This window comes from Myripristis murdjan, chromosome 6, assembly GCF_902150065.1.
Source record: "Myripristis murdjan chromosome 6, fMyrMur1.1, whole genome shotgun sequence".
Lineage (NCBI taxonomy): Eukaryota > Metazoa > Chordata > Actinopteri > Holocentriformes > Holocentridae > Myripristis > Myripristis murdjan.
In genome coordinates this window covers 1,130,421-1,157,869 of record NC_043985.1, presented here as the reverse complement: position 1 = coordinate 1,157,869, position 27,449 = coordinate 1,130,421, and the positions used below count along the sequence as shown (strand labels likewise).

Here is a 27,449-nt window from a genome sequence, read left to right as displayed (position 1 = left end):
AAATCAGACCAATTTAATCTTTTAGCAATACAGAGAAAATTATTCATGCTTTTATTTCCTCTCACCTTACTTACTGTAATGCCCTTTTTACCTGTGTTAGTGCCCAAGATGTAACCAAATTTCACACTATGCAGAGCTCTGCAGCAAGACTCCTGACAAAGACAAAACACTCTTCTCACATCACCCCAGTTTTAGCTTCATTGCATTGGTTACCAGTTTCTTTTAGGATTCATTTTAAAATTTTACCTATAATTTACAGGCTCCAGAGTACATTAAAGATCTGCTGGGTTAAGCCTCTGAGCAGTTCCAAAGTCTAAGGGTGATCAAGCGTTGCTTTACTGGCTCCTCAGCTTTGGAACAGCCTTCCTGTCAATCTTAGATCTGCAAATACTGTCTCAGCTTTTAAATCAAGCCTTACGATTAATTTTTTACACTCTTGCCTTTTTGTCTCTGTTATGCAAACATCTGTTTTTATGCTTATTTTAATATTTGTGACTATTTGTCTTATGTTTCTTCTTAATTTATTCAATTTCTTTGAAGCTTTTGAATATATCCTAATGCAACTGCGCTTTTATGTGGTCTATGGGAAGCACTTTGTGCATCTTGCTTGAAAAATGTAAACTCTAATTATTATTATTATTATCATTATTATCATGATGATGATGATTATTATCATTATTATTATTATTATTATTATTATTATTATTATTATTATCATTGGTAGTCATAGTAGTAGTTTAAACAAAGTGTAAAGTAAAACCAAGTGTAAATAGGGTATCAGAGCTTTGCTCATAAGTACATCCACTTATGGTTATGTGGGGTCAAACCTGAAGCCTTTCAGTTAAAAGAAAGAGTCTTTCAAAACTCTGTAGCACCCTGGCAAGTACTACCCACTACAAAACTGATCTTACTATTATCGCGTAGATGGCTAAAACTGCTCTTTTCCGATAGTGACAGCCAGGCAATTATGTGTGTTAACTTGAGTGAGTAGTAACGTGATGGGGTCATAATTACCATTTCTGTGTTAGAATGGATATCATGCCATCAGATGAGAGAGTCTGCATCAGTCAGGATCATTTGAAATGAATAACAGCTAAGGAAGAAATTTTAGCAGTGTGGTTCATGTGTCTAAGCAACCAGTGGACTGAGTGAAAGGAGATTGTGGCCCCTATCACAATTCATATTTCAGGGTTTAATAAGATCGGAATATTGTGGTTACAAAAAATGTCAGATTACAGCTTGTCTTGAACAGTAGGTGAGGATTTGTTAGAATCTTCAAACATACTTGAATGGTTGTTAATATAGTGAATCAAAGCTGGGTCTGTGCATAAAAACAATCAGTCCATTTCAATCCCATTATTCAATGTGACATTGCCCCTGCATTAGCCACCAGTCACTAGAAGCTGACATGTCCAGCCACTGTGTAGTTATCAATCGACACGGTAACTGCTTTAGCCAGTTTGCAGTACTACTGCAAATGAGTTTAATTTAGCGAATTTAGCCACCTACAAAATTACACCTCCTTGAACCTTAAGAAAATCCATGACTGTGTGCACAATTTATCAGTGTTCACATACTTCATTCCCTTATTTTATAATAAAAGTAAATTTAAAAAAAAAAACAAAAACAAGGCAAACTACTGCCTCTAAAAAAGACATGATTGCTCAGTCACACAAAGAGCTTGACGAAGGAGGCTGATGAGAAATCTTCTGTCTGCTTTTGTCTACAGACTTGAAAAGCAAATTGACAGTATGTATGTTCTATTCTGTCTCAACACACTGGAGAGATAAAAAAAACTATTCTTTCAGAAATGGTAAACCTCCAGCTGCATCTTTCCAATGTGTTCAGTGTGTTCCAAAGTCCACCACTTTGTGCATGAGGAATCTACAAACATATGAAGCCAAACTGATAAGATGCCACCACCTTGGACATTAACCAAAACCTGCTAATTATAAAGCACCTTCATTATACTGACAGAGATCACTTACTAAATGAAGTGCAGACAAATGCTGGAGGTATCTGACACTCAAGTGAAGTACGCCACTGACTACACAGAAGCTATAGAGAATGCACCTACGGTTACGAGGCTTTTCTTCTTTACCTATAATCAACTTCTCCCGATCCCACTCTGCCCAGTTTAGTTCATATTGTCCAATTTCATTACTTAATGTCAATTTAAAGTTGATTGCAAAGGTTATTGCCCTTAGATTGGAGAAATTTCTCCCATCATTAATAAATGAAGACCTGACTGAAATAGAATGCCAACTAAAAATCTAAGACGCCTTGTTCACATTATCATTGAGACAGTTAGGAGCCCACAACAGTAGTTTCCCTTGATGCTGAAAAGGTGTTTGATCGGGTTGTGGGTGTATCTTTTCAAGGTTTTAGAACACCTATTATTCGCATTGATGTTGGAACCCCTTTGTCAGAAGAGAGGATTCTTGCATTGCAGGGCTTTCAGTGGGAGGTGCAGAGCACAAGATTTCAATGTACGCTGATAATATGTTATTATATTTGTCTAAACCTGCTCATTCATTGAAGACCCTACTGAGTGAGACAGATACTTTCATTCAGTTCTCTAGTCAGTTTTTAGTTTGGAGGATGTCCATAAATATGAGGCACTCAATTTCCCCCAAGACACCCATTACGCTCAGTAGCATTCTGCCATTAGCCTTAAGAGATGGTCACAGAAGGGCATAAAAAAGGTAGAGGATCGATATCAAAGGGACACTCAAATGTATTTTGGAGACTTGAGAGATGTATATCACATTTCGGCCACACACTTCTTCAGATATTTACAGATAAGACATTTCATACAGTCCAGGCAGGAACACTCCCTGGAAAGGCCAAGTGCTCCCCACGAGTCTTTATTACTCAAGAACAATCTGAGTAAACATATGACAAATACACAATTTATTATCTGAATTTATCTGAATGTTATCTGAATATTTGAAGGTTAATGCAATAACACTAAAAGAGAAATGGGAAATAGGATCTCAGGATCCAGATCACACAGCACTGGAGCAAGATTAATGAGCAGTAACAGAGTATATATACATTAACAGGTATAAGCTTTGCAATTTCAAATTTACACATAAAGCATATCTTATATCAGAGAAACTTAAACATTTTAAAAATGATTTATCCCCTCCCTGCCTCCGCTGCAAACTGACTGGTGCGTAAATATGGTGTGTTCTTGTTCGAAGCTTGGGAGGTGGTAGCTGGAAATTGAAAACATTCTCGAAAAGGTTTTTATTAAGGAAATACTCCTGCATTTACAATGTTGGAGAACTTAACCAATGTGAATCTTCCCTCTCATAGGATAAAGGGTTTTGTTAGCCTAGCTATCAAAGCTGCCAAAAGATGCATCACATCCAAGTGGAATCATGAGGATCCCCATTATCACCCAGTGCATTAATGAGGAAAACTAATGTGCTCCTTTGAATAAAATAACACGCGCCAAGAGAGGCAGCCCCAGGTTGTTCCATAAGACCTGGGATCCATCGATGAAGTACATGGAATCTAATTAATCTACTTTTTTTTCTTTCTGCTTCATTTCTTTTTCTAATTCTGTACCTTTTCTTTGTGCAGGGAGAGTGATGTTAAAGGACCTGTCTCTGTATGAGAGGGAGAGGTGGTGCATGTGTAAGTGTGTAAGTGTTAAACGTAAGATGTAATATTTCTTATTCTGACACTCGTTTTATGCTATCTTTTGTTTGTTTGTTCTGATTGCTTGAAATTGGGTGGAGTGAAATGGTTTCTTCACCAGAGAATAGTCCCTGCAGAAATGTTTGCTTTACACAGCCAATTATTTGTTCTTTGGTCTATGAATGGCAGCGGCACATGCTCTGTTGCAACAACAGTCTGTCATGTCATGGTTATCTGTATGTTTCTGTGTTGTACAGGCTGTGAAAACAGATTTCCTGAGGGACAATAAAGACTATATCTATGTATATCTGTTTATTATTAGCCACAGGAGCAGAACATTATAAGGTGGGTGTTTCAAACAAAAAAAATCATATTTAAAAATTATGGGATGCTGATTATATGTTGTGAAATCTTTTGTACCGCTGCATGATTTGCAAACTATTTTTGCATGTTTTTGTATTTTAGAATACAATGAAAGACCCAAATCAATAGTATAAAAAGATTAATCACACTTTTGATGAGTCTGATTTTAACAAATTAGAGGGTTCTTTGAGTTATCATCATTCCATATAAAACTTACCGAACCTTTAATCTTTAATAGAATCTTTACTACAAAAAACACAACTACAACTTTGTGTGTATAAACATGGAGAGATATGCCAGCGGAAACAGGAAAGATGACTATAGAGGATGTAGAAGAAAAAGAAAACAGAAAATAAAAATAAATTCATGCAGACAGACAGAACGTCAGTTACAGAGTAACTAAGTAAGACACATATAGAGTGTGAAAGTGAGAGAGATAAGAGCACAAAGTGTGACAGAGAAATTGTCTTAGTCCTGTGTCAGCTACCTAGAGGCCATGCCTGTCCCAGTAAGAGATTATGTTTGATAAGTATCGGCTTTCAGAAATGAACTGTGATTGCACTGGAAGCCTTTTTTAATTACAGAAAACAGGAGAGAGGAGAAATGCAAGCTGCTTCAGCTAATCCATCCCCCACTGTCAAAAACCTTATATCTCCAAGAAAAAAAAGCTGATTTGTCAAGAAATACATTTTTTTCTTTCCACATTGCTCCCATGTATTTATTTTTTTAAACATGTCTACTTTTGTTTGTCACCCACAAACACACATGAACTATACCTCAAACACAGACACTCATAAAAAGCACATACTGTAAACATGCCTGTGAGTTTTTTGGTATTGAAACTCCACTTTCAGTTCTCTTGCTCAAGTTGTCCTTAAGTGAAGTGAGCTCTCCTCTCTACTTCAGGAAGCAAGCTTTCAGAAATACTAGAGAAGGACAATAATGTCTTCAGCAAAGACAGGCTCTGACAACATGAATAAAATCAATGTATATTGCACACTGGGCTATAATATATTGTAAATAAAATTTTCTTCATGGTTCATTGTAAAAATGCCCTTGCCAGTTCAAATTACCTTGTTATTTACCTCAATTTTAATTCAATTATGCATTTATATTTTTTTTGTGTGTATGTATATATGTGTATTTACTTATGTATTCATGCTTTTCTTCTTCCTTTACTCCTTTGCTTTTTATTGATGCTATCTTGCTAACATTTTTTGTACAGCACTGTGGTCAACTTTGGTTGTTTTAAATGTGCTTTGTGAATAAATTTGATTTGATTTGACTTGATATTTGTACTGGTGGTGCTTGAAATGATCCTACATATCATGATAGGTGGCATGTTAGCCATTTTTGTCACTTTAGTCACCAAAAGTAGTTGGCTAAGGTTAGGGAAAGATTAGGTTTAGGCATAAAAGCCACTTGGTTAAGGTTAAGGAAAGGTTAGGTTTAAGCATAAAAGCCATGTGGCTAAGGTTAGGGAAAAAACACCACTATCACATTGTGCTGGACTCCAACTCCGGTCACCTAGGTGAAAGTCAATTGTATGACCCATCTGCCACCTCACCCACCTATTAGCACAGTCTCGAAACTTAGGGATTACAAACATTCTTTTGATACATTACAAACAAACGAAATCCATGACAAAAAATATGTGTCCCTCAAAACGTAATTGAGAATGCAGCTTAGTTGTATTGGAACTTCATTTTTAGGAGACAGGGCTCGAATACCAGTGCAAGTGGCAAAGGTCTTTTCCTGGGATAATGAGTAACTTAAGCACTTGAGATGGTACACAATCATCAAAGCAGTTAGGTCTTTAAGGCCCTACTCACATTAGGCCCAGTTGCTCCATATAGTGCTGAAGCACGAATGCCCCCTCTCCCCAGTCCCCTGCTGGCCTGCACTCACATTACCCCAAGCTCAACTGTACTGAAGCAGGGTTGCCTCTGGTACGTACGGCATCACGTTGAAATACGACACACGCATGGCCTGACGTCATCATAAATCGACTTTCGTTTATACGTGGTTGCAGCAGCACAACGGACAGCGACACAGACAACATGGTTGTTTATTGATTGCACGAGGTGGCAATTCACAGTTAATCGCGCTGCACGCATGATTTTTGCGGAGGCAGGAGGAAACGCGGGGAGGGATGGTCGCATGATTTACGTCATATACACGTTTGCGCGCTGCATGCCTGAGAAAGCCTGTTGTATACAGGCTTTCTCTTCATAAAATCTAGACAGATTGTTCCCTCCATGAAGTCACATTAAACAACATCCACTGGTGGATACTTTCATATTAGTAAGATTCCCAACTTCTCTTGCTCAACTTTGGATAAATTGCTATGGAATTTGCTTTGGAGGAATAAATCTTGCAAGTGTAAAATGGCAGCATGCTTGACCTGAATCAGTCCACACAAACTTAAAATTAACTGAAAGAAGTCTCATACAGAATTCCTTTTTCATCATTCTTGTAATGATGTCACTCCACATATATTTGTAAAGTCAACAAACTGTAGCATCTGTACCATGTAGCCAAAGAAAAGGGAAAAAAGAAAAGAAAACCTACTTCAGAGCTATATTTAAAGTGAGCAGTGTTGGACCAATCTTTGTTCCCTCACCTTTCAAATTTAGACACACACTTAGTATTTCTATTGGGATCTTTTGTGTTCACCATATATGTAAGTCAGTCACAGGGAAACAAAAGTTCATGTAAAAAGATTAATCCTAAGAAATCCTTTACCAGAAACTGCCATTGACATGACATTCTAGGCCTAAGTCACACAATTATTGTTTTCATTTAAAAAACATGAGTATCGATAGTAAAATCGACCAGTTATTTTCCCTTCCTGAAAAGCTGACTTTATTGGAAAATGTGCAGGAAATTGACAAGATGAAATGATATACTGCTTTGTGCAAATGCCCAATATTTAATAAAAGCTATCACTGTATAAAAATATGCAAATGCTAATACGCTAAGATGAATCTCATATGGTTTTCTCCTAAACAAATTATTTCTTCATATTTCCAACTGCAAAGGATCACTGGGTTTCAATTAAGAACCAAAAAATAAACAAAGCATGCAATATCTATCTGTATCTAAAGACGTCTGTCTAAGTCCTTGTGATAGCACATAGACACACACCTGTATACTCTGCACATGGACACACATATAAACAAAACACACAGCTGTATTGTAGACTTTTAAATAGCGCTTGAGGCTGGGCATACTGGGGCCTGGGTATTGTGCAATAACCAGGTGCTCTGTCTGTTTTTCTTTCCAATTTTCCATTGGATGTGTCATGTGTCGTGTGTATGCATGTGTACGCATATGTTTCTAGCTGCCATTTGTCATTTTTTATTTGTATTCTTGTTTATTTATTGTCTATTAGGCAGCTACTACCATGCACTTGAGTCCATGACAAATTTCCCCCAGGGGACAATAAAGTATATTCTAATCTATTCTATACTCAGCACTGATACACATCCACCTGACCAGCTTGCTGTGAATAGGATGCTTCTTTATGTGTATACACATATATACCAATACTTACGTAGCTGGTGTATGTCTCTCCATCCCCTGCTGGCAGGACAAGCAGTGATAGTGAGAAGTGGACAGGGGTTTCCAGCCAAACTGGTACACAGAGTCTGCTGCCGGAAAAACACCTTGGCAGGGTCCACTGAATGCCGCAGAGCCTGAAGATGGGTCTGAAAAAGTGAATGAGAAAGAGAAAGTGCGCATGAGCGGGAGAGACATTAGAGACTGTGTTGTTTATTTAAAAAAAAAAAAAAAAAAAAAAAAAAAGTATTTGGGTGATTAATCAATTACAGGTGACATCACACCCATTCTGTTGCCCACACTGAAGTGCACAGCTCTTAAACAGTTCTTAAACTTTTCTGCCATCCAAATCTACACTTCTTTCTATGAAACTTTGAGGTCAACTTTTGTTTTTTGCGTTTTTCTCATTTGCTATTTGCAGTAAAAGGTGGAAAAACTATATACAGAGGAAGCCCAACAGTCATTTTTGAATACTGCTGACTGCTGATTCACATGTTTGCTATCACCTTTTGATGCTTACTGTTACCATTCATCTTTGGTAGCAAAATTGCAAATTATGATTTAATTCATTTCATTATTATGATAAAAATGATCATAATCATCACATTGGCTTGCAGGAAATCAACATTATCATCAATGTCCCATGACTACTACACAGATTCCCTGATTAAATTTGCATACCATCACATTTTGCCTGTGACTTGGTAACAGGACGTATTTATTCATGAATTAAATGATAGCAAATGAAACTAAATAAATAAATAAAAACTTTTTAAAGTTGGCCTAATTTATGTAGGGCAACAATTTACAAACTGTGGCAAAAAAAAAATCCATTATTATTAATGACACTGAGCTACAGGTAACACACAGGCAGTCCAACAGATAGATCTATACCTGCAGTGAAGAGTATGTATAAGGATAATGGTAAGCCAGGTAGCAGACGTCCTCATTGTGTTTGAAGGTCACGGTGAAGGTCAACGTGTAAAAAGTCACTCTCTTTCCTCCCTTAGCTGGACAGAACTGGTTTCTAGAAGAGGATACACAACTACTCAGAACAAAACAAATGAAGTTACTGTAAAATGTAGACAAATAATTGACCAACAGTTGATTGTGCCTGCTATCTTTTAATTTAGTCTTTCTTTTTACTACTTGGCCATTGCTGTTTTCAATTATTTAATTTTGGCTCCATCTTTGGAGCTCAGTGCTCATTGCTCTGGGCTTTGCAGTGCACTATCCTGAGATCAGCTAATAGTACCAATATTGTAATATCTTTTTGCTGCTATTTTCTGTTTGAGTTCCTTTGTCTTTGTTCAAACATGCCACCTATCGCTGCTCATTTTAACTAACACTATGCAAAACATAACCTTCACTGGCGAACAGCTAATGGGGAACAGTCTCCTAAGGTGACGTCAGGGTCAACTCTCCCCATCTCGTACTTGAGTGTGGTAGGAGAACGTCCAGGCAGCACAGTAACCTGCCTACCTTACACACAAGAATCAAGGCGCCCACTCTGACAAGGTTATGACATGACAACGTGAAACTGAGCAATAGAAAACTGATTGCAATGTCATGTCACCATTCAAAACAAACAAACACACAAACAAAAAAAAAACTAAGCAACAACAACAAAAACAGATAAATGATGCTGGCCCCTGCAAGACGGCACCGTGGGCAGCTGCCCATGTTGTGCATAACTAAATCTGCCTCTGATAATTCTGTCCAACGTTGGCAGAGGTAAATATAAGATAAAGCTAGGTTTGAGCCACCAACTTTGTGGCTTAGAGACAGCTGCCTAAACCACCAAGCTAATACTGCCTTTGTGAAGTGCACCTGACACAACAAACAATCTCATTTTGAGCATTATTTTCCAACCCTCTTGCTTACCTTAACTGCTTTCCCCCTTTTTTTTCCAAATCCAATCACTTAACCAATAACTTTTTTAAAACCTGTTCTTAATGCAGTCACTGCATAAAATAATCTACAGTAATATTTTATAAAGTTTTGTTTGCTCAGTATTCCCCATCATAAAGGCATAAACACTTCTCAGTATGGTCCTTTGGAATGTTTGGAACACAGAACTTGAATGGAATAGAACAGTCATTGAACAGTTCGTCTGATACAGAATAAAATCAGGTTAGTTTCTAGGGTGACAGTGCAGGTCAGGTTATGTGTGTCACACTAGCTAGAGAACTGAGAGGACATGTTGTGCAGTGGCTGCTTGCTAAAAGTAGAAATCAACATTCATAGTTCCCACCAACTGAAATATGGTGATAAAGCCCAGTACAACAGCCACAGTTCCTTTCAGTGACACCAGTGCACATAAAAATGTTCATTGCTTTGATATAAAATGCATTCTCTGCACACAATTTGAAATAGGAAAGTCTGTTTTTGCTAAGTTGAAATAACTTTTCTTAAAGGGCATTTACCTGGTAAATACTTGGTGTTTCTCCAATTAATGCCTAGTACATCGGATGACTGAAAATTCGGATGACTGCAGTATTAATATGTGTATCATTATTATTGTTATTGTTATTATTATTATGAAAAGGAATTAATTCATTTCCATGTTTCAATTTCTCTCTCCATCTTCCTCCATACCTGAAATAACAGATTTCAGTTCCAGTCCTGACCCAGGATGGTCTGCCTTCCAGTGCCTCCCTCACTGAGTACAGCACTGGCTGCATGCCTGCAGCACACAACACACACACACACACACACACACACACACACACACACTAAATCAGAGTATTACTTTCATGTATGGCTCCATATATACTGTAAGGAAATTTCCAGTTTTTCTCTCTGGCCTGCAGTGAAACAATGTCTTGAGGATTTTTCCATTCTGAGGAATGTGACCATGGGGATCACATGGCCACTGTGGCAGCAGACAATGCCAACAGACAGTGAGTTGATGGCCACCTGGGCGGTGTGGTTTTGCTGGGGGTGCAAACCCAGTTCATGCTGCCATGTTGACATCTGCCTTAACTGAACTTTATTATTGTTGCTGTTTCTTCTGTTGATCTCATTTTTGTTTCATGTTCACCAGTGGTTCACTCCTTGGGCCTGAGAGGCCGCAGGCGGAATCTGACCAGGTTAAATACCATTGATTGCTCCTGATTGAGGTAACTGGCACCAGCGAGGAGAGTAGGTGGAACATACCAAGTCAAAAGTTCCATTTCTCAGATATTAAAAGGTTGCTATTGAGGTTCTCTATTGCTAAAATGACATGATTAAAAACTGTTAAATATGACTGATTGTTAAAAGAGGCCAGGACCCTGGTTAAAAGTAAGCATGAAAAGGTGTATGAATGTAATGGTTCAGGCTGGATGAATGCTGTAAGTTTTAAAAGGAGGTGAAACCCTCACGTCAGGTCTTTCCCATGCCCTGCTGCTGTTGGTTGCTGTGAGGAGCTGTGCTGCCTGCTTTAAAGGTGAAGTTGACTTTTTATTTTAACCATGGTTCCTGAGTTTTCTTTGGTTAATTCATGTGTTTGTTTCTATATTGTATTTGGGTTAATTTATTATACACTGTTAATTGGGTTTGGGTTTAATGGGGCTCTTTTTTTTTGTCTTCGATACAGGCATGTTGGGACCGCCCCAAGTAAATTGCTATCCTTATGCTTGTTGAAATAAATCACCCTGAACTTTGCCCTGCTGTGTGTGCCTGCCATCCTTACTCATTTTAAGAGTTCTGGTCTAGTGCTGCGGTGTTACACTACCTTCACCTAAGCACTGGTGTGACAGGAGACATGCACTGAATGCATCTCTGTTTGGGACAGTCTATCGCCATGAGCAGTTCTTTTCAAAACTTACTCTTAGAAAAGATTCTGTTCTGCTCAAGACTGACTAACCCACAAGTGGAAATCCAGTTGTGGACAGTATCATCATCATCATCATCATCACTATCATCTGACATCAGACCCCTTGCCAAAGAAACAGTTCCTGCCATCACATTAAGGTTAGTACGATAAAAAATCATGTTATTTAACAATTAAATTCGAATTATTATTATTATTATTATTATTATTATTATTATTATTATTATTATTATTATTATCATCATCATCAATCAAATTATTGATATAAATGTAATTTGATATTTTTGTATGGCACTTGAAGGATGCTCTAAAAACTGAATGGCCCTTTTAGGGAAAAAGTTCCCCACCCTTGCTGTCTGTGCATTTATACTGTGTAGTTTATGTGCATATACAGCATTTATAATGCTGAGTTGTAACATGAAGGATGAGGACAGAAAAACACACTAGTATGTTAATATGAAACTGCATACAAGTAGGCTACAGTACTTTTTTATTGCATTATTTGTTGGACTTTTTTTTGTGACTATCAAATAAAGCAGAAATGCCAAAAAATCACCTCAAAAAAGAAATTAATCATATTTACAAGGGTCATTTAAGAAAGTTTTCTTAGATGAGATGAAAGTGATGTTTGGATTATAAAAAGAGCTTTTCTTCCAGTGCTTCTGGAAGAGACTGACCAACTGCAAAGCATCTGGAGCCTGTCTATGGGGATGGAGAGAAACCACAGTTAGAGGTCTGTGCTGTCAGCCTTAACAGCTCATAAAATTGATCACTGTTAGTGTTATTATTACATTGTTATAATTGCAAGTCCCCTCGCAGAAAGATTGTTACATTATTACTAGATCATTACAGTGATTTATGACATTAACATGTTTTATGACAATTTCAACAGACAGATGTTTATTCACACACATACACCCATGCATGCATGCACGCACACACACCTCTTCTCACCATAGTTGAACTGGCTGTTGGTCTTCTCACAGTTGATGACATTGAAGCGATAAGGGACATTGGCCACCATGTTGCTGACTTCAAAGTAAAACCACTGGGTGTGCTGGGAGCAGTTAACATCTGCATTCAGTATGAGGTCATATTCATATCTACACAAGAGAGGAGAGGGGGAGCATAAAGTACATGAAAGTGGAGAGAATGAAAATGTACAGGGAAGTGGAGGATGAAGGAAAGTAGAAGAGAGGAGATAATGAAACTGGAGTTGCATTCATAATGATTCCATTAGATGGCCACATCAGTAACATGTAATATTTCAGTAACATACACTCCTGATCAAAATCTTAAGATCAGTTGAGAAATTGCAAGAATTTACATTTTGCACTGTTGGATCTTAAAAACGTTGTGAGTTGAGCTTCAAAATGCAAAAAGAAGAAATGGGAGTGAGACAAAAAAAAAATGAGTAAGCAGGTCATGACAGTGTGGATACCTGACAGAAAATGACACTGAATCCACATTTTTTCCAAGATTTGGGCTTTGAAAGGCAGCAGTCTTAAACTTTTGATCAGCTGATGAACAGCCTATTTCAGTTTAATGGTTGTTTGCAATAACTTGCTTACTCATTTTTTTTTTTTTTGTCTTTATGAGGGTCTACCTCATAAAGGTGCATGGCACAGTGAGATGCTGTGTGACAATGTGAAGAATCTTCGTTCAGTAGTACATCTGCAGATCTGAGAATGCATGAGCAGCCTGTGAGCAAAAAAACAAGACCTCTGTTGTTCTTCAATGTGGATAGTTTTTGGGTAGGCTGTGGGGACAGTCTGGTTACCTCCTCCATGCATTAAAGAGGCAAGTGTGGCCCAAAGGCATGGAAAGGCGTGATCACAATTTCCAAAGAAAGAAAAAAAAAAAAAAAAAAACTACCAGGTCCTCCTCTGTACTCACAAAAAATTCCAACTACCCTCCCCTATGGAGAAAAAAAGACACTGCGCTGAATTCAATTTGTCCTACTAATCTGACTAAGGTCTACGGGGGACTGAAACACTGAAACTCCATTATGATGAATAAATGGTGATACTATGCAAGAGCAGTTTTCAGGATCACGTTCAATATGATTTTATGTTACCACCTCCTATGCACCTGCCTGCTTCATTGTTGGATGTATTATTTCATTTGTAGTGTTTTCTCTTTCTCCCATCTCGTGTGTGTGTGTGCATGTACGTGTACGTGTACATGTGCCTCCATACCTGCGGACCTGAATAGCTTTCCTAAGGTTTCCACATTCAAAACTGGAGAAGAACTTCAACGAGTCTGGCTCATCAGACAAACCCCAAGGACTGAGGAACAAAGAGTCAAGATATACAGATTCAGACAACAAGTAATACAAAGTCCTACTTTTTTTAATATTTACATTCAAGAAAGATGTTATGAGAGAGTTGAAACAAATAAGATTGTGTGTACTGGGTGCAGCTAAAAAGCCTGAAATTTTTGTTTTGCAATGCTTATAAAAGATGAATGATGGTGTTGATTTGCTTCTCTGTAACTTACAATTATACTGATACAGTTTAAAAACAGATTTAAACCTGTTGTCTTCCAGGTTGAAAACAACCTGGTTGATGATGTCATCAGGATTCAGGAAGCGCTGAACATCCTCTAACACCTTTTGCCTGTTGGAAACAATCACACAAATACAGGCAGAAATCTTTTACTACTAGAGTTACTACTATATACTACAATTACCACTCCATAGCAACTGTTTGTTGCCATTTGTTTTGATGACATAAAGGTCGATGTGTCTTTTGATCACGCCAATCATGGGCTCCGTTTTCATGGCGAAGAGTTATGCTTGGTTCAGACTGGACGTGGACACTTTGCCAGATGTAAATTCATGTGCTTACAGGAGCTTGGCACTTCACACCAAAAGTGTGTTACTTAGCACCAGTGACACACAAATCTTCCAGAAATGCAAATGGAAGTAGCCCTTGAGTCGGTCATCTCGCTTTTTCTGATCTCTGATTTATATGCCTCCTGTTTGGACTCTTCTCCAGCTACTGTCCCTGACTGGTACTTCATCTATCTCAAAATTGACTATCACACAAAATCAAGGGTTAGGGCTGTGGGGGTGGTCTAGGGTGCAGTCTCTCTCTCTTTCTCTCTCTCTCTCTCTCTCTCGCTTTTTTCCTGCCTTCTTCTCTTTAGCTCTCTCTCAGTTCAGACACAACTGTCTAAACTGAGAGAGAGCTAAACTATGTGTCGAAAGTATGTTGAATAAGTACATCATTTAATGATTGTGTCTGCATGGTTCTAACGGTTCAGCTGAGTTGTTAGAAATTATGCTTTTTTACCTCTGACAGAAAACAATGTGTTTTCAGTGGACATGGATTTCCAGTGGAGAGACCTGCTTATAATGCAGACTGTGGTTGTAATAGCAGTGATAGCAATAGGTAGTGACAGCAGTGATACTATTTCAACAAATATAGTGGATGGGCAGATTCTGAAAGTTCATCAAAATGTGGGAGAAAATCAGGGGAAATGAAGCTAAAGGAGGACACTAAAGGAGGAAACTAAAGGAAACTTCTTTTGACTAGTTGTAACTTAGCTCCTACTATTTAGTTATCTTTCTCGGTTTAGTTTAGCATGCCCTGATTGACAATATTGGTTGTTATTTCTACCTCAAAAGAAATCACTCTTACTATTATCAGCAAAGCAGTTAAAGGACTCTGGTCTGCTGTTATCTGTACGTGGGCCCATTTCACCACATCACTGTATCTCCTCTTCTTTGAACTATAGGCCATCTGGCTCTGGGCTACCCTATGTGCTGACCACAACTCAGGAGAGATTCTGACACACACACACGCACACACATAGTAAAACTTGTGAAGATTAGACAAACAGTCCCTGCAATATCAAACATTAACGGCACTTTTAGTCATAATTTTTTTTTTACAGTGCTGTGTTTCTTGTGTTTGGCTTGTTTGTCAGCAGTGGCAAACTCACCCCAAAAAACACAATGTATGTTCTAGATTTTTTCACCTGCAATCAGAGCAGACACAGCCGCAGGATTAAAAAAAATGAGCAAGCTAGACAGTGAATGAGGTGAGAAAGCGACATAGCAACCCAGTAGTATTAGCACAGAGGATCGCAAGGGAGCTGCATGGTAGAGCAAGGTAGAGAGTGAACTGTAGTGAGGGACCACCATATGGAGAAAGAGAGAGAGTTGGTCAAGAAAGGTAGACAGTGAATGGAGGGAGAGTGGAAGTACCCCAAACAAATGTTTTGCAAATTTTTTGACTCACAGCAACCACAAGAGGTTTTTCATGACAGCAGATCCAGGTAGACATCCTACAACTGACCCCCAGTGTCACTATTCTAGCCACCACAGTACAGCAGATGAATCTCCTCTCATCTCCTCGACAAGGTCACCTCCAGCTTCCTCAATAACCACCTCATCCCCAGATGGTTCACCATCCCAAGGTTGGGAGCCTCTCCTGCCTCAGAAAAATTACTGGAGATGCAACCAACTGTCAGCAGTTTCTGACTATCAGGTATCCAACAGACCAGATCCATTATGAGTCCATTATGTAATAACCCTACCAGCTGGCCCTCCCCTTGCATGAATAATCACTCTGCTTGGTTTCCAAGTCTTTTGACCAATCTTCAGCAGACTGTGTATTTGACCTCTCTCTTCTGGGAAAGGATGCCATCAAAATACGATATTCTCTCAGCCAATGTTACAGCACAGTGGCTGACTAGACACTCCAATTCCGCACATTAGCAGCAGAGAGCATCTGGAACAGCACCGCCCACATCACTACCCACTAACAAGGGTTATCAGAGGGATCTAAGTTGGCCTACAGAAAGCAGCAAGAGGGTTGGGGATGTGCGTGTGGGCAGCATCCGTCACAGTTTGTGGCTAACATGCTAAAAGAGGCCTTGGCCCCGGAGACGGCGCCCACCATTGATTTAGCCCATCGTATCCATATCCATATCTCCATTATTACTGGGCTGCTAATATGCATAAAATAATGTTTTCAGTCTTTGAACCTTGCCATTTAAGCCAGACTGTTCTACACTGCACATACATAAGAGAACTGATAATGATCAGGACAAGTTGTACTACCTGCAACAGTACACTGCAGGAGAACCACAGGAACTTGTGTGTAGCTGCAAACACATGCCATCACACAGAAGATTCAAGGAAGCAAAGCAACTGTGTCAGAAGCATTATGGAGATGTGCTAATCATAGCTAGTGCTTACATTGACAAAGCCTTGCAGCAGCCACAAATCTTAGCAAGACTTGTAAGAAAAGACTGGTGTGCAAGCAGTGCTCACAGAGACACCCAGACATTATTCATGTGGAAAAAGAATCCAACGAAGATACATCTGTGTCGACGAATGATGACACCATGCTAAATAAAGAGGTCTCAGAGGTCTCTTCCCATAAGGCTATGCCATTGAAAGAGCAGCTGGACCGTGATAACAACAGGGTCTGGTATATCCACACCACGGGGTGTAACACCCAAAGAAAAGAAAATATGCGTGGTCTTGGACTACACAGCTTCATTTCAGGATGTGTGACTTACTGAAGTTTCATGAAAATCCAGTAGCGATCATGGCAGGCGTAGAATCAATGTTCTATCAAGTGAGAGTTCCAGAAACAGGTACTAACCTACTGAGATTTTTGTGGTGGCTGGATAGCAACCTTAGTGAACTGATAAAAGAGAACCAGATCAAATCAAATAGCCTTTATTGTCATTGTACAAGTTACACAGCAAAATTTGGGGTCTGTACCTCTGCTTGGTAGGGAAGACATTACAAACAATAAATAAGTAGCACTAAAGGAATATAATAAAAAAAAAATAAAATAAAGAAAAACAGTAAGAACAGGCATAGGTCAAAGATATTGCACATGGATCGAAGGTTATTGCACATGGGAAAAAAAGGCACATATGGCTACTGCTGGTTTAACAGCCTGATGACCCAGGAATAATAACTGTTTTTAAGTCTGCTGGTTCCTGCTTTCAAGCTTGTGTATCACAAACAGTTTATAGCCTGGGTGAGTGTAGTCACCCTTTGCAGGGCTTTTCTGTCGGCAGACGAGCAGCCAGCATACAACACTGAGATGCAGTAGTATAGCACCCTCTCAACGGTGGCACAGTAGAAGGACACAAGCAACTTCTCCTGGAGTCTGTTCTTTCCGAAGCACTCAGAAAATGGAGTCACTGCTGTGCCTTCTTCACTGCCGCAGTGGTGTGTGCTGTCCAGCTGACATCCTCAGAGATATGCACTCCTAGTACCTTGAAGGAGGAGACCCTCTCAACTCTATCCCCATTGATGTAGAGAGGGGCGGGTTCTGCTCTGTGTTTCCTAAAGTCTATAATCGGTTCTTTAGTTTTGCCCGTGTTAAGAGACAGCTTGTTGGCAGAGCACCACATAGACAGCTTCAGGATCTCGTCTCTGTATGCTGTCTCATCCCCATTCTGTATTAGACCCACCACAGTGGCAAATTTTATGATGGTATTAGAAGGGTGGGTGGGAGTGCAATCATGGATGTATAGAGTGTATAGGAGAGGGCTCAGCACACAGCCCTGTGGGGAGCCAATGCTGAGGGTGCGTGTGGAGGAACACTGAATACCTACTTTCACAGTTTGAGGGCGGTTTGTGAGGAAATCCTTTATCCAGGTGCACATGATGGGGGGGAAGTCCAGGTTGGACAGTTTATCCACTAATATGTCTGGGATGATGGTGTTAAATGCAGAACTGTAGTCAACAAGGAGCATCCTGACATAGTTGCCAGGGACTTCAAGGTGGGTTAGAGCAGTGTGAGGGGCTGTGCTAATGGCATCTGCTGTGGATCTGTTTGCTTATAAAGCAAGCAGATCCACAGCAGAAGGGGGTCGAAAGTGGGTGGTAGGCTAGCTTTGATATAGTCAGCAACAAGTTTTTCAAAACACTTCATGACTACAGATGTCAGAGCTATTGGTCTGTAGTCATTAGGGCCGCTGACAGGTAGCTTCTTTGGGACAGGAATGATGGTGGCTGACCTGAGACAGGATGGGATACTAGCTTGTGTCAGGGAAAGGTTGAATATCCTGGTGAGGGTCCCTGCCTGCTGGTCTGCACAAGCTTTTAGTACTTTACCAAGTAATCCATCAGGTCCTGCAGTTTTCCCAGGATTCACTGACCTCAGTGCTTGCTTCACCTGTTGTGTCTGGAGAGTGGGTGGGGAGATGGTGGTGCTGGTGGTCAGTAGGGAAGGGAGTGATGTGACGGTGTGGGGTCTGCAAGCCTCAAAGCAGGCAAAGAAAGAGTTTAATTCCTCTGCCAGGGAGGCATCAGCCCTACCAGTCACACATGAGTTACCACTGTAGTTGGTAATCTGACGTAATCCCTTCCAAACACACCGCATGTTGTGTGTGAGATTCTCCTCCACTTTCCTCTTGTATTCCTCCTTTGCTGCCCTTATGCCTCTTCTGAGGTTTGCTCTTGCCAAGTTGTACTGAGCTCTGTCACCAGACCTGAAGGCAGAGTCTCTAAGTTTCAGGAGGGACTGCACTGTCTTTCCAGGGTTTCTAGTTGGAATATACCCGGATGTGTTTGTCCACTGTTACAGTGTCTGTGCAGAACTTGATGTATGATAGGACAGTGTCTGTGTGTTCTTCCAGGTCAGACTATTCAAAAATGTCCCATGATGTTTGTGCAAAACAGTCCTGGAGTTGTGAAAGTGCATCCTCAGGACAGGTTTTTTTTATGTGTTTTATCACCAGTTTGATTGGTTGTTTCACCGGTTGTTCTACAGAGGGAGGTATAAGCTGGGACGAGGAGCAAAAACAGATCGTCTGGTTGTCCAAGGTGGGGAAGTGAAACAGCTTTATAAGCATGTTTTAGGTTGGAGTAGACTTGGCCCAGTGTATTCTCACCTCTGGTGGCAAATTGTACATATTGTACAAATTTGGGGAACACAGTCCTTAAACACATCTGATTAAAATTCCCAGCAACGACGTGAACTCCATCAGGATAGGACTTCAGCTGTTTATTAATAATGGACTGGAGGTGGTTGAGAGCATAGCTAGTGTTAGCATCGGGTGGAATATAAACATCAGTGTTAATCACTGCTGTTAGCTCTCTTGACAGGTAAAAGGGTCGACACAACAAGGACATTGCTTCCAGGTCGGGAGAGCAATGTGTATGTAAAACCCTACTGGTCGTGCATCAGCCATTATGAACATGAACACACAGTCCACCTCCCCTGCTCTTACCAGAGTCACTGTTTCTGTCGCACCGGTGGATAGTGCGGCCTGCTAGCTGCACTGCTGCCTTGGGGATCCGCGAGTGTAGCCAGGATTCCGTGATGATCATCACACAGCAGTTTCGGATGTGGGTATTAGCAGCTAGTAGTATCTCCCTGTTTGTCGATCTTATGGACGATGGACCTGGTGTTTGCGAGGAAGATGCTTGGTAGCATTAGCTTGTGTGGCTGCCTCATTAGCCTAGCAAGCAGGCCTGCGCAGCATCCACGCTTTTGCTTCCTCTCTCACCACTGTCTGCGCCACCTCTCGGGCCGGACAACAAACCAGGGAGATCTGCGGGGTCTCGCTATGCCTGTCGGTATATTCTTGGTCCGGTGAAACTCGGCAGTGACATCGATTCGGCACCGTAACCCAATCTCAACCATATTGACACGACTGTAGATGTATTTCGCCCATTCATGGATGTCACACACACATGTTCATACACGCTGCACACAGTAACACACACAACCATAGCAGAGAGCTGAGAGCCGCAGTGTCTGTGCACGCCGCCATCTTTAATCCATCACACAGCTGGCAGTGCACCTTTACGGAGTGACATCATCTTCTTGTCTTGCCTCTTTCACTTTACTGAGAACGGTATAAGACACTGTAGCTCCAGAAGCCGTTGAAACAATTCTCCACATTTTTTATGTAGATGACTGTTTAAAGTCTGTGTCTACCGAAGAAGAAGCAATTGTCTTGGTGAAGAACCTTTGAGACCTGTGCAAGGAAGGAAGTTTCAGCCTCACAAAATGGGTGAGCAACAGTAGGAGAGTCTTATCATCAATCCCAGCAGAACAATGAGCCAATGAGATAAAAGAACTTAATCTCCCTCATGATGCCCCACCCACTGAATGCGCCCTTGGTGTGCAATGGTGCACAGAAATGATACATTCACATTCAATATCAAGCTGCAGCATAAGCCAGTTACCAGAAGAGGTATCCTTTCCTTTGTAAATTCCATCTACGACCCTCTTGGCTTCTTGGCGCCTGTTGAACTTCCTGCCAAGCTTCTTCTGAGAAACCTGTGTAAGGAGAAGCAAGCATAGGATGAACAAGTGAGTGATTACCTGGCAAGCTAATCAGTGGTGTAAGTGGCTTGAAGACGTCACTCACCTATCAGTATTCAGCACAAATAGATGCGTCCAGCCTATGGGGTTTGGACATACAGTGGAAGCACAGCTGCATAATTTTTCTGATGTGAGCAAGAATGCTTATGGTACAGCATTTGACCTTGTGCTGGTGAATGAGCAAGGCAGGAATCAGTGTTCTTTTATGTTGAGCAAATCTTGAATATCCCCACGTAAACAAGTCACACAAGACTGGAATTAACTGCTGCAGCTGTCGCAGTGAAAATGGACAAGATGCTGTGAGAAGAAATGCAAGTCCCACTTCAGCAGTCTAACTTCTGTACTGACAGTACGACGGTTCTCAGATACATCGACAGTGAGTCAGCTTGCTTCAAAACCTTTGTGGTAAACAGGATTACACTCATATGAGAGGCTACCAAACCATTACAATGGAGGTACGTCAAAACCTCGCAGAATCCCACCGACCAGGCCATAAGAGGCATGAAAGCTGAGATCTTGATACAAGGTGAAATGTGGATAAACGAGCCACAGTTTCTGTTACAGCCAGAAAGTGAATGGCCACAAAGACTAGATGACATGACTCCAAACCTGCAAAATGATCCAAAAGTCAAGATCATCACAGTGAACACCATCACAGCTGAAGAAAGTTGTGACTTTGTAAACCAACTGTTTCAGTACTACTCAAGTTGGGATAAATTAAAAACATTAGTCACATGGCTTTTAAGAGTCAAGGAAACAGAGATCCACCTGAAGAATAAAAGAAAAGAGTTACAGTGCTCCATCAGTGAGTCAGAAAAGGATGTAAGGAAACAGAGGGTACTTCTGCAACAGCATATGGAAAGGGTCAGGGTCAATGGTTTCCAGAAGAAGTGAAGCCTCTCTGCAGTAATTTGTCTGTCAAGAAAGGTAGTCAGTTATATAAGCTTGGCCCCACTTTGCAAGTTAATATCCTGAGAGTTGGAGGTTGGCTGGACCAATCCGCCATGCCAGAGGATGCAAAACATCAGGCGATTCTCTCAAAACACTCCAGAGTGGCCACTCTAATCTTGCATGATGCTCATGAAAAAATTGGACATTGCAGGCGCAACTACATGTTGTCACAGCTAAAACAGAAGTTTTGGATTCCTCAAGCAACATCACTGATCAGAAAACTCAGAATGCACAGTCTGTGGAACATTGCAAGGCAAAGCTGGACAACGGAAAATGGCTAATTTGCCACAAGATTGTCTGCTACCATACCATACCATACCATACCACATTTATTTATATAGCACATTTAAATACAAACAGAGTTGTGCCAAAGTGCTTTACAATAGATTATAAACATAAATCAATCAAACCATATATACAACATAGCCAGTGCCACATAAAACATCAAATGCTCAAGCTGTAGATGGAAAAGCCAAAGTGTAAAAATGAGCCTTGAGGCGTGTTTTGAACACCTGAAGGGTAGGGGCTTGTCTTATGTTCAGGGGCAGTTCGTTCCAGAGCCTGGGGGCTGCCACAGCAAAGGCTCGGCTGCCTCTGAGCTTCAGTCTGGTTCTGGGCACGGACAATAGAAGCTGGTCGGAGGATCTGAGTGTCCTTGAAGGAACATAGGGTTCCAGCAAGTCCGACAGGTATACGGGTGCCGAACCATTTATACACTTAAAAACAAAGAGCAAGATTTTGAAATCAATCCTGATTCCAGATAAACCGCCATTCACCAATGTACTGTCAAAAGGTATAGTGTAATGTTCACCTGCCTCACCATCAGGGCTGTGCATAGAGATAGCAGACAGTCTCGACACCAGCTCTTGCATTGATGTCCTGCAGTATTTTTTAAGAAGAAGAGGCCAGGTTACCATCATGCACTCAGATAACGGCACAAATTTGGTATGTGCAGAAAAGGAACTACAAGAGGCCATCAAAAACCTAAACCAGCCGCTTATTGAAAGGGCTATGCAGAGGAAGGGCATAAATTGGATTTTCAATAGTCCAGCTGCCTCCCATCAAGGAGGAGTCTGGGAGCGGCAAATCCATACTGTATGGAGGATCTTTAGCGCCCTAGTAAAGGAACAGGCTCTCACAAATGACAGTCTTCAAACTCTCATGTGTGAGGTGGAAAGCATAATCAATAACCAACCGATCACAAGCCCATAAGATGATCCATGTGATCTAGAATCTCTAACATCCAACCATTTGCTGCTGATGATAGTACAGCCCAGCATGCCACCGGGTACCTTCAGCAAGGACGATCTGTATGCTAGGAGATGTTGGAGACAAGTACAATACCTGGTGGACCTATTTTGGACCAAATGGACCAAGGCTGGAAATTTAAAACAAATTTACAACTATTGATTGTACTTGAGTTTACTTAATAATTGCTCCATTTTGATGGTTCTTGGTATTTGAGTTGGTTTGATAATGCTTAATCTACCTGCTTAATGTGTAAAATGTACAAGAACAAATGCATGTATAGTGAATGCTGATTACTGGTGCTCCCTTAATTAGAAAGTGATGCCATGTGTAGTAGTTTTTGTGAGAGAGCTGCATTAGGCACAGGAGCATACAGTTTTTGTACTGTGTGACAATATAATTTTCATCTTTTTTCAGTAAACGTTCTTAAACCAAATTACAGCTCCTGTCATTCGCATCAGACTGAAGTTACTGTGCCTGCAGCTCATTTGTGGCATATTTGCAAAACTAGAAGGAATGCCACTACACTTGGTAAATGCCTATATTTCATAAAAAATAAAAAGTAAAAATAAAAAATAAAAGCAATTATATTTTATGCTGGCTTCTACCCAATAGTAGCCACTGTAGTTGTCTTTTAAAACTTTCTGTGCTTGTTGCCCGAGTAATAAGATATGGCAGATTATTCCATTGAGAGATGGCTCCATACAAAACCATTTTCTTCATGTCACTGGTTTTAGGTGGAGGAACTGAAACATAACTCTTTGTAACCTGCCTTGTTTCATGATTATGTCTGTTCTTAGAAAACATAATTCTTGAATAGAGAGTTAGGTTGTTTTGAAACAAAAATATTCCCGCATAAAATTAGAAGACTGCGTTTTAACCTGTCTTCCACTTCCACTTCCAGGCAAGACAAGAGTACATTCTATCTATACTTTCACTCATTGAATATTTGAGTGCAAGACGTGCCGCTCTATTTTTTACCAGCTGAAGCTTGTACAGCTCTTTTTTACTGGACTCTACCAAACTGCTGGGCAGTAGTCAAGATCTGACAATACCACGGCTTCTATGACCTGCAAAATACACTCATGATCAAAATTTTAAGACCAGTTGAGAAATTGCAAGAATTTACATTTCGCACTGTTGGATCTTAAGAACGTTCTAAGTAGAGCTTCAAAATGCAAAAAGAAGAAATGGGAGTGAGACAAAAAAAAAATTTGAGTAAGCAATTTATTGCAAACAACCGTTAAACTGAAATAGGCTGTTCATCAGCTGATCAAAAGTTTAAGATCACAGCCTTTAGAAGCCCAAATCTTCACAAAAATGTGGATTCGGTGTCATTTTCTGTCAGGTATCCACACTGTCATGACCTCCTGATGGCAAAGGCAAAAAAGCTTTCTCTCCTTGAACGCGGTCGGATTGTTGAGCTGCATAAGCAAGGCCTCTCGCAGCGTGTCATTTCTGCTGAGGTTGGACGCAGTAAGACAGTCATTTTAAACTTCTTAAAAGATCCTGAGGGCTATGGAACAAAAAAGTCAAGTGGTAGACCCAAAAAAATTTCACTGGCCCTGAGCTGGAGGATCAAATTGGCTGTCCGTCAAGACACGGGACGATCCTTGGCCCAAATTAAGCTTGTCACTGGTGCCAACTGCAGTCCCATAACTATCAGACGGCATCTGCATGAGAAGGGTTTTAAGAACAAAAAACGTCTTCAAAGGCCTCGTCTCCTTCAACGGCACAAAATTGCCCGTTTGGAGTTTGCACGAGAGCACCAAACATGAGACATTGAAAGGTGGAAGAAAGTTTTATTCTCTGATGAGAAAAAATTTAACCTTGACGGTACTGATGGCTTCTAACGTTACTGGCATGACAAGGAGATCCCACCTGAGATGTTTTCTACACGGCACAGTGGAGGGGGCACCATCATGATCTGGGGGGCTTTTTCCTTCAATGGAACAATGGAGCTTCAGGTTGTGCAGAGGCGTCAAACGGCAGCTGGCTATGTGGAGATGTTGCAGGGGGCATCCCTCATGACTGAAGGCCATCGTCTGTGTGGTAATGACTGGGTTTTTCAACAGGACAACGCTGCAGTTCACAATGCCCGCCTGACAAAGGACTTCTTCCAGAGAAATATCATCACTCTTTTGAACCATCCTGTGTGTTCCCCTGATCTAAATCCAGTTGAGAACATTTGGGATTGGATGGCAATGGAAGCTTACAAAAATGGACACCAGTTCCAGACAGTGGATGCCCTCCGTGAAGCCATCTTCACCACTTGGAGCAACATTCCCACTAGCCTCCTGGAAACACTAGCATCAAGCATGCCGAAATGAATATTTGAGGTGATTAACAAGAAAGCTTTTTTGCCTTTGCCATCAGGAGGTCATGACAGTGTGGATACCTGACAGAAAATGACACTGAATCCACATTTGTGCGAAGATTTGGGCTTTTAAACGCTGTGGTCTTAAACTTTTGATCAGCTGATGAACAGCCTATTTCAGTTTAATGGCTGTTTGCAATAAATTGCTTACTCAAATTTTTTTTTTGTCTCACTCCCATTTCTTCTTTTTGCATTTTGAAGCTCTACTTAGAACGTTCTTAAGATCCAACAGTGCAAAATGTAAATTCTTGCAATTTTTCAACTGGTCTTAAAATTTTGATCAGGAGTGTAGTATTTGATGGAAGGAAAGAGGGACATCTTTTGATAGAAATTCCTCTTCCCATTTTCCAATTATTTTATTTTCTATGTGGCTCTGCCTTGATAGTTGCCCATCAGTGCTGACTCCAAGAAGTTTAACCTCAGTGACTTGCTCTATATAGATTCCCTTGATGGAAATGTGTAATTTATTCTCTCACCTTAATGCATGGCTTGATCCACAAACAATATACTTGGTCTTTGCCACATTCAGAACTAAATGGTTTTTGGTTACCCAGTCCAAAATTGATTTCATTTCCTTTGCAAAGTGATCATTTAACTCATCTACACTGTTTGAGAAGATGTACATGGTGGAGTCATCAACAAACATTGCTAAACACGCTTTGCTCAAAACAAGTGGCATACCATTACAAAATATAGAATAAAGCAATGGATCTAAGCAACTTCCTTGGGGGACACCACACTGTTTATAACTGTATTTTTACTGTTGTCAATCTACAGAGAGATCCGGCAACTTCTGAATTTCCTTCACTCCACAGCAGAGGAGCAGCAGCAACCACATCATTTATTTTCTTCATTCTCTTCACAGTTAGCATTTGGATCATCAAGCCATTATCCAGCATTCAGTAACAATGAGAGGAAGATAGCACCACAACTGTCCTACATAACAAAGGGTAGGTGATAAAAATTTTCGCAATGGGTGAACTATCCTTTTAAAGTCTCTATAGAGGGGACCGCAAAGGCCCCAAGGTCCGTGTTTCTGTTACATTGTAATACATTTGGTCCTGTTGGTTTTGGTTTCACACTGCAAATGGAGAAACGGACTTTACAAGACAAACCACGCATCAACTCCCCATGTACTTCCGCGGCTCATTTTGTTTTGGTTACGCTGAGCAGGCTCCTGTCAATCATGGACAATCCACTGCATCCACTGCACAGCACCATCACCAGGCAGAGGAGCAGCTTCAGTGACAGGCTGCTGTCACTGTCCTGCTTCACCGACAGACTGAGGAAATCATTCCTCCCCCACGCCATGCGGCTTTTTAACTCCACCCGGAGGAAATAACTCATTATACACATACTGCAATACTGGTAGATAACACGCAAAGACTGGAGGGGAAGGGGTGATTCCATGAGGCTGGATCAAGTCTGACTTCCTGAATTCCCAGTACCGGGCATCAGGTTCTGTCGACGGTCTTGGTCTCATGGTTTCACACTAACTCTGAACCTCGGTCGGAGCGTGTGTTCCTCAGGTTAGGTTATTTTCCACTGCTGTTTAAATTGTTAAAACTTCTGTTTAAATTGTTCATATTTCTATTTTTTTTTTTATAATCCTTGTTTATAGTGTTTATGTTGCTTACTGCTATTTATCATGTGTATACTGTATATTTCTTCTAAATTTGCACATTGACCTACCTCTATGCACATTTTATACACCCATGCACACGGTTTTTTTCTGTTTTTTTTTGTTGCACATTGCTTTTTGCACACTGGGTTGTACTTAGATCTTATTCTGTCATACTCAGATCTTATTCTGTTGTACTTAGATCTTATTCTTTATTTTTTTTTTTATCTTTTTTTATTTAATTTAATCTGTAATCTCTGGATACTGCTGAAAAACTGTGAATTTCCTGCGGGATGAATAAAGTATCTATCTATCTATCTATCTATCTATCTATCTATCTACGTTGTTAGGCCAGTCGGCATCTGAATCGAGCAAGCCATCTTTTTCCGGTTCTAATACTTTTGCTGGTATATTGCTACCAGCAGCATCAACTTCAAGAGCAATACATCCGAGTAATTGGTATTCGCAAGATGAGCCTCCTCATCATGGGGGCGATGGCATGCAGTGGGGGGACTGAGGTTGGATTCAAGCCCTGGTTGCTGCGGTTTA

General features: G+C 40.5%; 1 protein-coding gene across 1 annotated transcript in view; it reads right to left on the bottom strand.

Moving 5' to 3' along the window:
• agbl1 (AGBL carboxypeptidase 1) overlaps positions 1-27,449 on the bottom strand; it is a gene marked incomplete at its 5' end in the record, with an annotated part of 188,366 nt that overhangs the window by 75,398 nt on the left and 85,519 nt on the right. The window contains 6 exons of the mRNA XM_030053330.1: positions 7,568-7,721; positions 8,467-8,599; positions 10,171-10,258; positions 12,344-12,492; positions 13,588-13,677; positions 13,924-14,007. Of these exons, the coding sequence (XP_029909190.1) occupies positions 7,568-7,721; positions 8,467-8,599; positions 10,171-10,258; positions 12,344-12,492; positions 13,588-13,677; positions 13,924-14,007 (698 nt within the window). The remainder of the gene's footprint in view (positions 1-7,567; positions 7,722-8,466; positions 8,600-10,170; positions 10,259-12,343; positions 12,493-13,587; positions 13,678-13,923; positions 14,008-27,449) is intronic.